The 15548-nt window shown below is 39.3% G+C and overlaps 1 protein-coding gene across 2 annotated transcripts in view; it reads right to left on the reverse strand.

Moving 5' to 3' along the window:
• ephb1 (EPH receptor B1) overlaps nucleotides 1-15548 on the reverse strand; it is a 175583-nt gene that overhangs the window by 39191 nt on the left and 120844 nt on the right. For both annotated transcript variants that reach the window (XM_086172083.1, XM_086172082.1), the window contains exons 7-9: nucleotides 7944-8106; nucleotides 5267-5375; nucleotides 3312-3376 (exon numbers count right to left, since the gene is read on the reverse strand). In XM_086172083.1, coding sequence (XP_086028209.1) covers nucleotides 3312-3376; nucleotides 5267-5375; nucleotides 7944-8106 — 337 coding nt within the window. The remainder of the gene's footprint in view (nucleotides 1-3311; nucleotides 3377-5266; nucleotides 5376-7943; nucleotides 8107-15548) is intronic.

Here is a 15548-nt window from a genome sequence, read left to right on the forward strand (position 1 = left end):
TTCTGGCCGATAGTCTTCTATCACATAGTACCCCTGACACTTTTCTCCACCCATTCCAACCTGCTTGGACCCGTCTCTTCACCTCTTTTCCGCACTCTCCGTTGCTCTGGACTGTTGACCCTAAGTACCTGAAATCCTCCAGCTTCTTGATCTCCACTCCCTGTAGCCTCACCGCTCCACCCGAGTTCCTCTCGTTCACACACATATATTCTGTCTTGCTGCGACTAACTTTCATTCCTCTCCTTTCCAGAGCATACCTCCACCTCTCTAGATTTTCCTCTACCTGTTGTCTGCTCTCACTACAGATCACAATGTCATCTGCAAACATCATGGTCCATGGGGATTCCTGTCTAACCTCATCTGTCAGCCTATCCATCACCATTGCGAACAAGAAGGGGCTCAGAGCTGATCCCTGATGGAGTCCCACCTCCACCTTGAACTTCTCGGTTACCCCTACAGCACACCGTACCAGTGTCTCACAGCTAGCATACATGTCCTGCACCAGTCTAACATACTTCTCTGCCACTCCAGACTTCCTCATACAATACCAGAGCTCCTCTCTTGGCACCCTGTCATATGCTTTTTCTAGGTCTACAAAAACGCAATGTAACTCCCTCTGGCCTTCTCTGTACTTTTCTATTAGCATTCTCAACGCAAATACTGCATCTGTAGTACTCTTCCTAGGCATGAAGCCATACTGCTGTTCACAAATGCTGACTTCTGCTCTCAGTCTAGTTTCCACTACTCTTTCCCATAACTTCACTGTATGGCTCATCAACTTTATCCCTCTGTCGTTGCCACAATTCTGCACATCCCCTTTATTCTTAAAAATAGGCACCATCACACTTTGTCTCCATTCTTCAGGCATCTTCTCACTCTCTAAGATCCTGTTGAATAATCTAGTCAGAAAATCTACCGCTGCCTCTCCTAGACACTTCCACACCTCCACAGGTATATCATCAGGACCAACTGCTTTTATATGAATATTGGAATTTTATCACTTGACCATATTTCAAATTCCATATCACACAAATGATCATTTTATTTAGACTCTCCCTCATGATCTGGGTAATGGATGACTACATCATTGTTTGCTTTAGTTCCTCTTTTCAACAGCATGATCTGTTTAGTCACTGCTGTATATTGTAGATAAATATTTTTTGATCATCCACTTTAAGCAATTACATATTTGTGAATGCAAAAAACACAGTAAAAGATTTTGTGGCCTTCTGAATGCAATGAATTACTTTTGAAACAGTGAAATGATTATGCCCTGTTTGAAGTTTAAAAGTCATTTGTCAGATACGGTTTTCTCACAGATCACAGTGGGGATCTGAAGAAATCATATGGGATTTACACTGACAATTTTGAGGATAATAAAATGTTAGTTTGGCTAAAATATGTAGAGAGCAGACAAAGACAAATATGAGGACAACAGCATTAGTTACAACAAAGTCAATGCCAAAAAATTATAAACTCATTTTCCAACTAAACATAAGACGATGTATTGGATTTTAATCCCTCCCTCCATCACCAAGCACCAGATTTTCAAACTACAGAAGCAAAAGGCTTCCAAAATCATGGAGCTATATTAGCATTTGGGCACATAATTAACATAAGGCATAGATTAACAGATGCAGCATAGTTTTGATAAGTAGCAGAGAGTTCAAAGGGAAAAAAAAGACAACAGCAAAACATAGTGATGCCAAACATGTGTATGGATGAATGCTAGTTACATTTGTGGTTTGCTGATGTTGAAAAGAAAAATACAGCTACTTAAAAAAGAAGGCCTCTTTTCCCGCAACACAAGAGACCTAGTCTTCAAGCATGATAGAGTAAATGGATTATAATCTGCTTGTTGTGGCCTTTTAGCACTGGTTTGATAGTTTTTAATAATCTTAATAGTCTAATTCTTATGACTTGGACATTTAAGTGTTTAAATTCACAATATGAGCAGCATCCTTTGTTGATATTGTGTCAAACTAATCTGAAATGAGGACACATCAAGGTAAGTGTGTGATTGACAAAACAACTGGAAAATAGACAGCTGTTTAAAGCTGCCTATTTTCCAGTTGTTGAAGCATTTTCACTGAAAACAAATGGTTGAGTGGCACTATTTTATTATTGTGTTGAATACTGTAATTACAAAACTGTCAATCAAATTCAAGAGTAATGAAAGAAAACATTGTACCATGGTGTGGGGGATCCTTCTATGTGTTGCAATCCAATGAATAGAATTTATCAATATTTTATTCGCATTCCCCATCAAATTGCTGATTTGACGATTAAAGCGAGAAACATCTATCATCTTTTGCTAATTTCCTGTTTATGTCGATCGTATTTGGTCCTTCCAAAGAAGGCCGTTGACAAAACTGACACCCCTGGCCAAAGCAGTTTTAATAAGTCCCAGTTGACACAGCTGTAGCTCTAACAGAGTAACTGTGTTGTAATGCTTTGTCAGGCTCAACAGAAGTCTATCCCCTTGAGTGAGCCCCTTTTCGCACAGCTAGGTCAGCAGTACACAGAGCTTTCATTTTTGTACAAAACTCGCACATGTTCTTTTGTGTGAATTTGAGCATTTTATTTACGAGAGGATTTTTATCCTCCAGGCTGGTTCCACTCATCAGTGCTTTTGCAGTCTTTAAAACAAGACTCAAACATCAAATCCTGCTTTTCAATAGACTTAATGGAAAAAATTAAATGGGCATCCACAATCATCTTGAGATAATTGTCATTCACCTGAGTAATTTTTAATTTCTTTAAAAAAATTTAATTAATTTATTCATGAATTGGGAGCAACTTCACGAATAAATAATCCTTCTGTTATATGAAGACAAAATAGTCATCAATCAAGTTTGCATTATGTTATCTTTATGTAATGCTTGACATTTATTAGTATGGACATTAGCAGGACAAGCATCTAGTCTCATAAATCAGTCAGTTTTTGAGCCTTCAACACAATATGTTAAACAAAAAAAAAGAAGCTGCTTATCAAAAAAAATAGCAAACAAATACATATGTACACTTTCCTCGGTTCACTATGTTTCTTAATCATTATATTATATTTGTTGGGTAATGAAGTAAATATAACTCTTGACAAGAATGTGGCAAGTCATTTGGACATTGAGTTAATCTCTACTTATCTCAAACTAAATCATATAGGCAAAATATAAGAACTTTGAACCAAACAGAAAATTTTCATTGAAAATCAATGATGGCAACTGCACAGCAAACTACATTTACACAGCTTATCAATTAAAAGACAAAAAATATCAACCCGGTAATTGGAAAGTAGCATAAGATGCACGTACCTCTTCCTGTGCTGTAGTGCTGCAGCTTGTCACTGTACACTGCTTCCTTGGTATATGCCCTTTTCCTAAGGATCATTTAATATTAAGAATAGACAGAAGATGTCAAGAGGACAGAGGACCAAAAAACATTTTTTCTGTTCACTTTACTTTATATTGCGTGAGCGTAACACGGCTTAAACTAAATCAGTTGCACAGCTTTAACATTGGACCGATGGAGTTTATCAAAATGGGCTGAGATTTAATAATCCCCTAGATATGATTTCTGCCTGCTTTTCATCTGTCTCCTCTGCCTCAGAATCAAAAGAGCCTAGCTGATTTCTTGATCGCTTGATTTAAACTGCACACAACACTGCTGGAAATTTGACCTTCGTGTAGATGAAGGGGAACATGAAGCTGTCACATTGTGGGCGGAATTACATCCTAATCTATTCCAAATTAAGAGTAAAAAAGCAGGCAGGAATCTAAAGTGAAAACATGTTATTTAACTAAACCAAGCATAATATTATATCCACACCAGGGAATATAAAAAGAAACGTGAGGCACTACAAAAACAGAAAGAGATCAGATAAACATCAAAATAAGACAATAACAAAATAATTACAACGCAACCTATAACACAACAAGAGACAGTTTCATATCATGATGGCAGGAAGAACGCAGATTCGATGGGCACAGGGGAAAGAGATTGATGACAATGACTGGTTTACACACAATTGAAGACAATAAACCAGAACCAATGTAATACCAGCAACAATTGAGGGAAAATTGCATTACAAAGATGTGTCAAGGATTTGACCCAAAACATAGGGCATGAGTACTAAGAAAACGAAAATGACACGTTTGGGAAAAACATGGAAAGAATACTGAGAGGGTGAAATAGAAGTCAAGAGTGTCATACTTAAACCTGATGTGTTAAAATCAGACATACATGATTTTTTTCAATTTGACTAGAGTAAGTCATTGGAGTAAAGGTGTATCTGATAGGTGAAAAATGTGTAGTAGATATGGAGATCTGTTAGAGGGTCAATAATAAAAGAATGGTCATGCGAAGGATTCGATTGTACATGCAGTGATATTAGGATTTTAATTAGAAAGCAGATACACAGGGTGTGTCCAATCCAATCAAATTTGTACACCTATTAGAACTGATTTTCAAGCCACATTGTTGGACTTTACTGAAAAACAAGTAAAATGACTGACATCAGAAAAGATATCCTGGCTGCTTTTATGTGACTAAAAATGAGCAACATAATTTAGATATGGTCATCGGGCAACTCCCTGCATTTGATACACTTCCCTAGTCCAACCGCTTGAGATACAATGCCGCCTGCATTGATCTTGGATCAGTCAAAAGTTACTGCCTGGTAAAGGGCAGTTTTTCCTTGCTATTGTTGCCCAGTGCTTGCATATCAGGGAATCTTTCTGTAAAAATAATTTCAAGGGGTGTGGTCCAGACCTCATATGTATATGTATATGTATATGTATATGTATATGTATATGTATATGTGTCAGGTTTATCTGTAATGGGGTTGGAGTTTGACAATGTCATCATTTTAAAATCCTGGTGGCTGCAATTTAGTCAGAAAGTGAACTGTGCTGATAAAAAACCACAATGGCTCAGATGTCTCATTTCATCCACATGAACTGAGGAGAATGAGGGCAGCAAATTTTGTTTACGCGACTATTTCCGAATATAGACAATTCAATGTGCTTTTAGGCTATAGCTCATTAAACAGAAAAAAGGTGAGAGAAAAAGTAATTGAAAGTGGACATTGCAAAATGAGGTAGGTAGTGTAGTGTAAGCGAAGGGTCATTACAACAGCAAAGTTTAATTTGGAGGATAAACCTGAAATTAACTTGTTGGAAGGAAACATTGCAATTATCTTTCAAACTTTGCAGCACATTAGGTATTAGGTGAGAGAAACATAGAGGAAAGAAAAACATTGCTACTATACCTGCTGCACACAATGGAGATAGCAACAAGGGAAACAATAAAGACCACACCAGCCGCTGCTGACCCCGCAATCAAAGGAAGCTGTTCCCTCAGCTCTGATTTGAAGTCATCTAAATTGCACAAATAAAAAAAAAAAAAAAATACAGAGTCATAACGAAAAGCAGGAACTATGAAGATAATTCCTGGATATTAACTTTGATATGTTTATTTTCAAAAAAAAAAAAAAAAAGTTGCTTGTGTAATCTCCCAGCATGAAATACTATATGGTAATGTTTAAGCACATCTAACATCAACATTCAATAAAAGTCCTACAAAATCCTGTTTGTTCTCATTGGACAAGTACATAAGCCTGCCAAGTGACAGTGTGCATAATCAGTAAATCAGTGCCTGTGAACATAATCGGTCTTTGGAAAAGGTAAATGTCTTTTTTTCATTTATATGTTTGAGTGTGTGGGGGGGTGTGTGTGTTTCCTCTTATGGGAGAGGAATGTATATGAGAGATTGGGAGACAAAAAACGCCTAAACAGAATGGCTTGACAGGGTGGAAGAAGAAGATAAACTTTTCTGTATCTCTTTGTTGAAAGGTGCTGACTGAAATCAATCTAGGCTTTGCCCAACTATTTGTCAGGTTGTGTTTGAAACAGCAAAAGGGAAAAAAAAAGGGAAACAGAGGAATAGGAAAGGATGATGCAACCGTCTTCTCTGTTGTCATACATGCCTAAAGAGCAGACAAGAAGATGCACCTCGGAATGCTGTTTCTCACGTGTGAAACAAATCTCCACCACCAATCTCACCTAGAGTCTAATATTCTTTTTTTTTCCTGGGGGCAGACTGATGTTAGTTCAGAGGACTGCCTAAATGGTTGTCTGAAAACCCTACACAGCAGAATCCCTGCTTATCTTTCTTGTGTGCAGGTCTTAAAGTGACTTTGGCAGCAGGCAACACAGGAGCTAATGCAATGCACAATTTAGCATGCTGCAGGCAAATTGGCAGCTGCTAAATCCAATTCCCCGTGTAGAATGGGCCTATTGGATTAAAGTGATAAAAGAAGGACTAATGCATCTTCAGAGCTGTGAGAAAGCTGGGATATATGAAGAAATTTATATGACAGAGGTTGCTCACACTTTTATCAAGAATATACAAGCCAAACAATGGGAATGGTGTTTCATGACATTTAACTTCTCAACATTCCTAAACATATATGACATGAGAGGTAAATGCTGCGGATAGACAAAGGAGATACATCTGTTGTTCACTTATATGAGATAGATGATTATCTCTGACAGCCAGAAATCAAACAGCTGCTTGTCCAGTTGTAAACAGTCTCGTGTTGGAATGAATAAATCCTGAAGGCCTTGAAAGCTGGGGAACGGTGACATCAGTCACCTTACTTATGTACCAATCATCCATTTTTCATCACACCTGTCGAGCACACGTAAAATACCTATGTCGCTTGTGTGTGTGTGTGCATGTGTGTTTGGTGTTTGTATGTGTGTGTGTGTGTGTGTGTGTGTGTGTCTGTGACGGAAAAGGGTTGCAAAAGAGCACTTTGCGTAGGCGTATGAAATGTGCTAAGTGGAAGACAAAAAGGATTATGTGTTTTGAGAGCAGACATGGAGTGAGAGTAGCAGTCAGATGGCAAGCTCAAGTCTTCCTGAGATTGTGCAACAGCTTGTCAAGGGGAGAGAGTGAAGGGGCAGGGGGTGGAACTGGGCTGTGATTGTCAGCAGCTCTCTAGTGTCTCCTGCTAATTGCTTTGATGAATGTCATGCTATGGCAGGAAGCCAATGAATGAACTATAAAAGTGTTTATGTGAGCCAATGTGACACATGCATATATTTGCATCTTCTGAGAGAAATATGATTTACAACTGAGGAGGGCAGCAAAGGGGCCATGACGGTGCCTCTAAATCTGTTCTGCACAGGTAAATAGCCAAAATGATCATCCTCATCAGTGTTATTATCATACTCATTTCCACCTCCCTCACAATTATCACCTTTTCATTCAATGGTGCCATTTTCATTTGTTATTATAATGTCAAAATATCCCTCTTGTGTTTCATACATGCTGAGCAGTGGACACTGGACCACAATCTCATAATCCAATAGGGAAAAATGATTATTTGGCCAGCAACATTTAATCAATATAGGTTTAAAGAAGGCTATAATAATTTCAATTCTTATCAACAGAAAACAGATGAAACAAAACCCCTTTGCCATATTACCGGGGGCAGCAAGTGTGAAGCCTATTTTAAGGCCCTTGAGTCTTCAACAATCAATCACAACAAAAAATTATCAACTACCAATCACAGCAGTGCATTCTGGTTTGGATCTCCAACAACAGAAGGGCTGACGGAAAAACCAATTAGCTAAGCATTGTGGATCAAGCACATTTAGTTGCGCAAAGAAAACACACATGGCATTTTACTCATTCAAAGCACTCACATGCACACACTCATATCTCTTCATGAAGGAAATTAATTTAGCTGCAGAAATTGTAGTGCAATCAAACATTGTAGCATCCCTCTATTCCACCTGCTAATAAATATGCAACAACAAATTTTAAGTGAAAATGGAGTATTGCTTGATTGCGTGCATGTATGAGAGAGAGAGACAAACAGGGAGAGAGAGAGAGAGAGAGAGAGAGAGCTGTTTTCCCCCTGGCTCGGCAATTCTTACCATCTGTGAGGGTTTGGAAGCACATCTTGCTGCTGTATTTGCCAAAGCCAGCCACAGTCCGTGCACGCACCTGTACCACATAAACTGTACCCGACCTGAGACCTTCCACACGTGCAGTGTTAGTTTGGCTCCGCAGAATAGTGGAGTTAATCTCTGCATGATCCTGAAAAGAGCAGAACACACAATACATACATTATGGGTGAAAGCATTCAACAGAAAACACATTTTCACAAGTATTCACCCATTTGTCATTGAGATGTATAGCTGCTAGTGATTTCAGAGCCTGTAAATAGGATTTAAGATTTATTTCCTAACTAATTATGATATGGGGCACCCTATTCCATTATATTTATCAGTTCAACAAAACGACACCCTCCGCATTCCCCTCACCTGAGGAATTCCCAAAGCTAAAAGCCAAATCCAAAACATCAGAGCTTCTTATCAAACCCCAACAGGTTTTCTTCAGCCAACATCAAAACAATGGCCATCATATTCATATTTTCTCAAAACTGACATTTTCCATCTCAGAAACCAAAGATTCTCATTAAGAGATCTACATGTTCTTATCAATACCTTTTCTCATCTATCAGCAGTGTGTTGCCTGTAACCTATTAAAAGATATTGGAACCAAGCACCAAACAAATCCACTCGACAGCAACAACAACAATTATGCCCCACCTGTCATGGCACCAAACAGCTAAATATAAATATTATCCAGATTTCAGCTTATAAAGCCCAAATTTACACTTTGACCTATCACACTTTGAAATTTAGTACCGTTGCCTGCACTCTGGAATACAAAAAAAGGCGCTATTCTGCTTATTTATGGAAGTAATCTGCTCATTTGAGAGCCATGTTGATTGATGTATGCGGTATGTTCTGCTAAAATTGTTGCCACTGCTTTTGTGTCTTTGTTATACTGAAACCTATGCAGCACTTTGAAATGGTTACTTTGAAAAGTGCTTCATTAATGCATTCTTAATTACTTTATATTTATGTTGGGTTAAAACATTGAATTATTGGAATGTCTGTTTCATAGTGCCTGCCAACCGAATCCGGGAGCTTTACCTTTCTGTCTTGAGGCTCAAGAGAGACCGTCAAGCTGTCTGCTGCAGTGTGAAGTTTGGGGCTTGCTGGTGGTATCTGCTGTGGGGGATCAGTAATTACTTAGGACTGTCACCTTCTCCGAACCCAGAGTGAATATGACAGCCAGAAAATAAGACTGCACCTACACTACGACACTCATTGCTGCAGGCTGCTGATAGCTAGATGAAGACATACTGTACAGAGGGGAGTGGGTGGGCAGTTGAAAGTGCAGGGACTGTGTCAGTAAAAACAGTGTTCATACGGCCAAGTTCTTTTAAGCTTGCAAAACATAAGGCAGTTTAATATTGTGCTACTTTATAATGCAAGTATGTTTGCTCTGAGAGAATATTAATGCAAAATCCAAGTTGACAGAAGTACTGAGTGGAAAAAGTGCAAGGGGGGAACCAAGCGGGGGCTGGGTGACAGATGATGGTAGGACGCGATAAGAAACTCCACGCAAAAGCAACCCAGATCGAAATCATTATCTAATCTGATTGAATCGTTCTGGCTGCTCCGCTATTGAGCAGATGAGGTAAATGGAGCTATGGGCCCCCTTCTCCCCCCACGCCCTCACGCCATTCCACGTACACATAATAATATGTGCAATCACATTAGCTGTTATTGAACACTCTTGGCCTGATGAAGACAAAAATTTAGGATTGAAATGGGAGCGCTGTGCACCAACAGTCTTTCATTCTGCGTCACACAGGGCACCCATGATTATGAATGAAATGCTGCAAGAAACAGGTTTAGCGAGAGTTTAATAATTGGACCAAAGCTTTGTACATTAGATGGCACAATCATAACAATTTTCCAGTCAGTTGCAGAGAGAAATTCTTAAATTTGGGATTCTAATTTGGGATTAAAGCTGGAGCTTGGAATTTGGAAGGGCGGGGCTAAAAAGAAGAAATAAAGTTCCATGAAAGACCAGAACTACAGTAACCTGCTAAAGGGCATGGATAAGGGCACATGAACCACTTTGGGTCAGGGTTTACCTACTCCCACTATCAGTCATTCTGCATTTTTCCAGACTGCACCCCCATCTGTTGAATTTGAGGACAGGTGAGCAAACAGATGGCAAACCGCCAATGGGAGCGCATCCCTTGAGGGAGCACCAGCTTGGAGTGGCCCTTTCATGCTGCCAGTCAAATGGGATTATATGACACACACACACCCACATCTGCCACTTAAAATGAGCTGGCATTTGGCATTACAGAAGGCTTAGGGATAGCCAATAAAAAGCTATGCCAGGGGGAACTTCCAGCCATGAGAGGTCCCTTCCTGCTGCCAGTCAAATGGCGATTAGACGGACCACACCCTAACCTGCTGAAACAAAGACAGGGTTGCAGGTATACAGGCAGATGGTAGGGCAACCAGTTGAAAACACAGCCAAGGATGATGGACAGGAAGCGTTTCGGGGGTGGGTGGTATCTACAACATGCCCATGTTTCAAGTAATGGGGAACGCACAATAGACATGTTCTAACATTCTCCAGTGTGTCTATGTGTGTACATGTGTATGTGCGTATATGTGAAGGCCTGTTTTTCCAAAATACCAACCACACAAAATGGCCGCAGCATGGCTACTTGGCAAAAGGCAATCATGGTGGGATACCATGTGTCCTCTTCACATGGTCTCTCTCTCCCTTTCTCTCTCTCTCTCACACACACACACAAACACACACACAGACACATTGAAAAAAAAAAAAAAAATTCATTTATCATCTGTTATGCCAACACTGTTGGAACATGATTGAAGTAAGCAGAATAAATAAACCGTATGTATGTTCATGATTTAAATTAAACATCTGAGATCTGAAAGCACGGGAAAAAAAAGTGAGAATGTGGGTCATAAATAGATTAGATTCATTTCAAATGCAGACATTTACCACAATGTAACTTATAATCTGAAAAAGCAAATAATATCATTTTGCTTGCAAACTTAAGTGTGATCATGGGTTTAATACCCTTTGTAGAAAGTAGATACAATAATTAAACAATGACTCTTGTTATGATTCATAGAGGACATGGGAGATGAGAAAAATAATCAGATGTACAGTAAATGTGAATGTGTGGAATGTAAATTGTATGTGTGTAATGTATGTTTACCTATTTTCCTTGATGTTTGCAGCTACCTTTGAGATGAAAATAGAAAACGGGTCACAAATCCATTGGAGGAAATGTGACCCTTCCACTTGGGTTCTCTTCAAAGGAATTGTTAATAATATGTGAAATAAAGGGAGGATTCACGAATACAAATAATGCAGTATAACGATCTGTTTTGTGTTGATCGTGGTAAAAAACTAAAAGGACTACAATAATTAATTTCAAACACCATTGCAAAACAGCGCTGCTGTCCTACAGAATGGATACATCAGAAAAACTAATAACAATTATCCCAGCCTCTCAAACACACCCTCAGTCTCTGACACCAGCTCACATAGAACCATCAGTAACCATAGCCAGTGGCTGCTCTTCTCCAGCCATAATGGAGGGTCTGACCCCTGCTATGCTGAGTTATTTTCACTCTACCCAAATTTTTAGGCAACTAAAGGGGCAAAAGAAATATGAAAAATATAGGAACAACCATGGGATTTTTCCTCTCTCAAACTTTTTAATCTATTTCACTATGCTGCCTAATTTAGAGCTCACTAGAACTAATTATTTTATAATAAAAAGGTGGTGTGAAAATTGGAAATTAATCCATGTTTCATAAAAGGTCCTAAACAGTCACGATAGCTTTAATATAAAATTACCAAAATGTAAAGAAATACACAATTGATGAATTAACTCCTGCTACAAAGGAGAACATGGTTAAAATGTGACTTTGTTTCTTTTTTTGACTTCTGACTGACTGAAAGTAACAAAATTGTTAAGCTTATTGAAGTTTATTGTAATTGTTGAAGTTCGAAAACCTGCAGTATACATGCCCCCTTAGGTACACTACATTTCCTTTTTTTTTTTTTTTGATTATTTTTATATCACCATTTTTTGTATTTTGTATCAGAGTTGAAGTAAAAAATGTCACCACTATTCCTCTCTTTTTCAAAATCAGACTTGGGACCATTGTAACATGGCTTTGACAGTCTCTTAAAATATGTAACTAAACTATGTATTTAACATTTGTTCAAACGACAAAAACATTGTTGTTACACGATTCAGCCCCCCCCCCCCCCCCCCCCCCCCCCCCAAATATCCAACTATACTGTTCAGTGATAAAAAAGCAGAAGCTCACCCCTTAGTATGAAACTGTCATGTTGCAGGAGACATTGCCATTGTTAATGGGTGTTGGAGGCCTCCGGTGAGATGAAGAATACAGCAGGACAGCTCTCTGCTGTGCTTAAGACTATCTGACTGTGCTCGTCATGCTGAGACAATCAACTCCAGAAGCCTAACAGTGTGACTACTCTCAGAATAATGCAGGCAATGGCTAAATGCATAAAAAGAAGGACAGGGTAGTAAGGCCATTTTGCATAAAAGCTATTTTTATAGTTGCATTATCCAGAAGATAAGTTACCCACAGCACTGGGTAAAAGTGGGAGTGTGCAAGAGAGTGTGTTATAGACAGGCATCCTCCCATATTTTTTCATGAGTAAAGGGTTGCATTACCAATTTACAGCTTGAACTTTCAGATTTTCTGGACCTCTGAAGCATCAAAGAAATCAGTGGAGTTCAACTTTGATGGACTGTATTATAATTTCATGCTACCCCCGAAGAAACAGGTACACCAAGCATGAAGGTAAGTGTCCTCGGCCAAGGTATGCGATACTTGGAATTTATGTGAACTTTTTGTGTAATGCAAATGCATAAAAACTATTTAAGATTCCCTTTCTATTCATGTGCAAACAGAAATCACCGGCGGGGATTTTGAGAGGAATGCTTGCTAGAAGCGAAGCCCTATCAGGTTCTTTTAATTTTTATCCATAAACACTAGTCAAGTGGAGTTTTAATATAGACAATGTACAAAAGGAGACTGATTGGAATTCTTTAACCATGGGGATTGTGGAGGAAATGGCAGGTTCATTTTTGAGGAATTTCTCAGCCTCCCAAGACAGTTGCATAGGAAAACTCCTTTACTGGTCAAGTGCACGCTTTGTTCCTTTGTATAATTTTAAAATCAACATATTTTCTAGTCATCTATTTGCCTCTCGTGTATTATTTTAACCTGACTTCCATGTATGTACTGTACCACCACAATCTGAATGGTCCCACAGGCTGGATCTACACTCTAGTGTAGGTTTCAGCACTAGCAACCTTCCTTGATATAACCTCATGGATATTGTGATATCATTGTTTTGGAGAATCAATAACAGACTACTGTATTGTTTCTCTTTCTCTTAGCTGATCCAATGCTTCTATGAATAAGGCAAATATTGCACATTCAGGCTTTGAACATTGAACAGGAATATAAAAAGTGCAGTGTTTGCCTCCTGTAGGACACCTTTTTCTACGTGGATCTGAATTGAATGATTGATTAGTTGTTATTAAAAGAAAACACATTTTGCTAAGTGTCACACTTAGGAAAGTACATTCAGACAGAGGTAGACAGTTCAGCTTATCCTCTGTGCTACTGGAATTATCCCTGTGGGCAATTAATAATCTTGTCCTTGTTAATTCACTAATTATGCTTTGCTCATCTATTTGCTTGAGGACAAGCTAAATAAACACCAATAGGATTACATTTCATTGATATTCATGAGCTAATGGGAGGTATCAATGCTATTTACCCAACACTAAGCTGTCTGGCAGATATGGTTTCTAAGGGCCATGGCAGTTGGAATCAATGTCATAACCTGTGCAATGCCAGAGGGCTTGCAGCACAAACATAATTTAAAAACAGTATTGTCTCTAAATCCAAAAATTAATTGTTTGATGTGAGTTGTGAACATCAATTCCATAAACCTTAACCTTCCTCGTCTTCTCCTTTCTGCTTTTTCCTTCAGGGGTCGCCACAGCAAATCAACCTTCTCCATCTAACCCTATTCTCTGTATCCTCCTCTCTCACACCAACTAACTTCATATCCTCTCTCTACATCCATAAATCTTCTTTTTAGTCTTCCTCTAGACCTCCAGCCTGGCAGCTCCAATCCCAGCATCCGTCTACCAATATATTCTATATCCCTCCTCTGTACATGACCGAACCATCTCAGTCCAGCTTCTCTGACCTCTCTCAAAAACATCTAACGTGGGCTGTCCCTCCAATAGACTCATTCCTGATCCTATCCATCCAGGTCACTCCCAAAGAGAACCTTAGCATCTCCATCTCTGCAACCTCCGACTCTGCTTCCTGCCTTTTCTTCAATGCCGCTGTCTCCAAACCATACAGCATAGCTGGTATAACCACTGTCTTATACAACTTTCCTTTCATTCTGGTTGATATTTTCTATCGCATAGTACCCATGACATTTTCTCCACTCATTCCAGCCTGCTTGAACTTATTTCTTTACCTCTTTTCCACACTACCCATTGCTCTGGATCTTTGACCCTAAGTACTTGAAATCCTCCAACTTCTTGATCTCCACCCCCTGTAGCCTCACCATTCCACCCAGGTTCCTCTCATTCACACACATATACTCTGTCTTGCTGCGACTAATCTTCATTCCTCTCCTCTCCATAGCATACCACCACCTCTGTAGATTTTCCTCAACCTGTTCCCTGCTCTCATTACAGATCACCATGTCGTCTGCAAACATCATGGTCCATGGAGATTCCTGTCTAACCTCATTTGTCTGCCTGTCCATCACCACTGCAAGCAAGAAGGGACCCAGAGCTGATCCCTGATGACGTCCCACCTCCATCTTGAACTTCTCTGTTACAACTACAGCACACCGCACCACTGTCTCACTGCTAGCATACATGTCCTGCACCAGTCTAACATACTTCTCTGTCACTCCAGACTTCCTCATACAAAACCAGAGTTCCTCTCTCAGCACCCTGTCATATGCTTTTTCTGGGTCTACTACTTACCTTCTCTGTACTTCTCTATTAACATTCTCAAAACAAATACAGCATAAACCTTAACCAGAATGCGTTTATTAAGTAAGTCATCAAAAATAAAAATGGGGTAAAAAAGTGTACAGCCTGATATTTCATGTTTTTAATGAGCTGAAAATAGATAAAGTTAAACCAACTATTTCTAAAGGCAGGAAATGTACAAGAAAAAGAAAATGTGCATGATCAACCTTGCTATACCTATCGATCAACTTCAGGAGGACAAGAGCCCGAACAAAAACCTAGACTATCCTATCTCACTGTATCATTATTTCAAAGGCCTTAGGAAAAGCCTATAGGTCAATACTGAAGCAGCATAGGCTCTGTGGTGTTGGGCTGGTGACTTAATAAAGCAGACGCATTGTGTGTCAGCAGACTGGTCGATATGATTCCCCCCAGATGCAATGCATTTTCACAGCAGGACAGGTTAGTGCACCAAGCATTGTGGGCCTAGAACAGAGGCCAACCTTCACTTCATCTGCAGCAGAAACCAAAGAACAGTGGGAGAGACAGAGCAAACACAGTGAAG

The sequence above is a fragment of the Fistularia commersonii genome, chromosome 25 (genome assembly GCF_037954325.1).
Source record: "Fistularia commersonii isolate RoL2024-O1a breed Wild chromosome 25, RoL_Fcom_v1.0, whole genome shotgun sequence".
In the NCBI taxonomy this organism is placed as follows: Eukaryota; Metazoa; Chordata; class Actinopteri; order Syngnathiformes; family Fistulariidae; genus Fistularia; species Fistularia commersonii.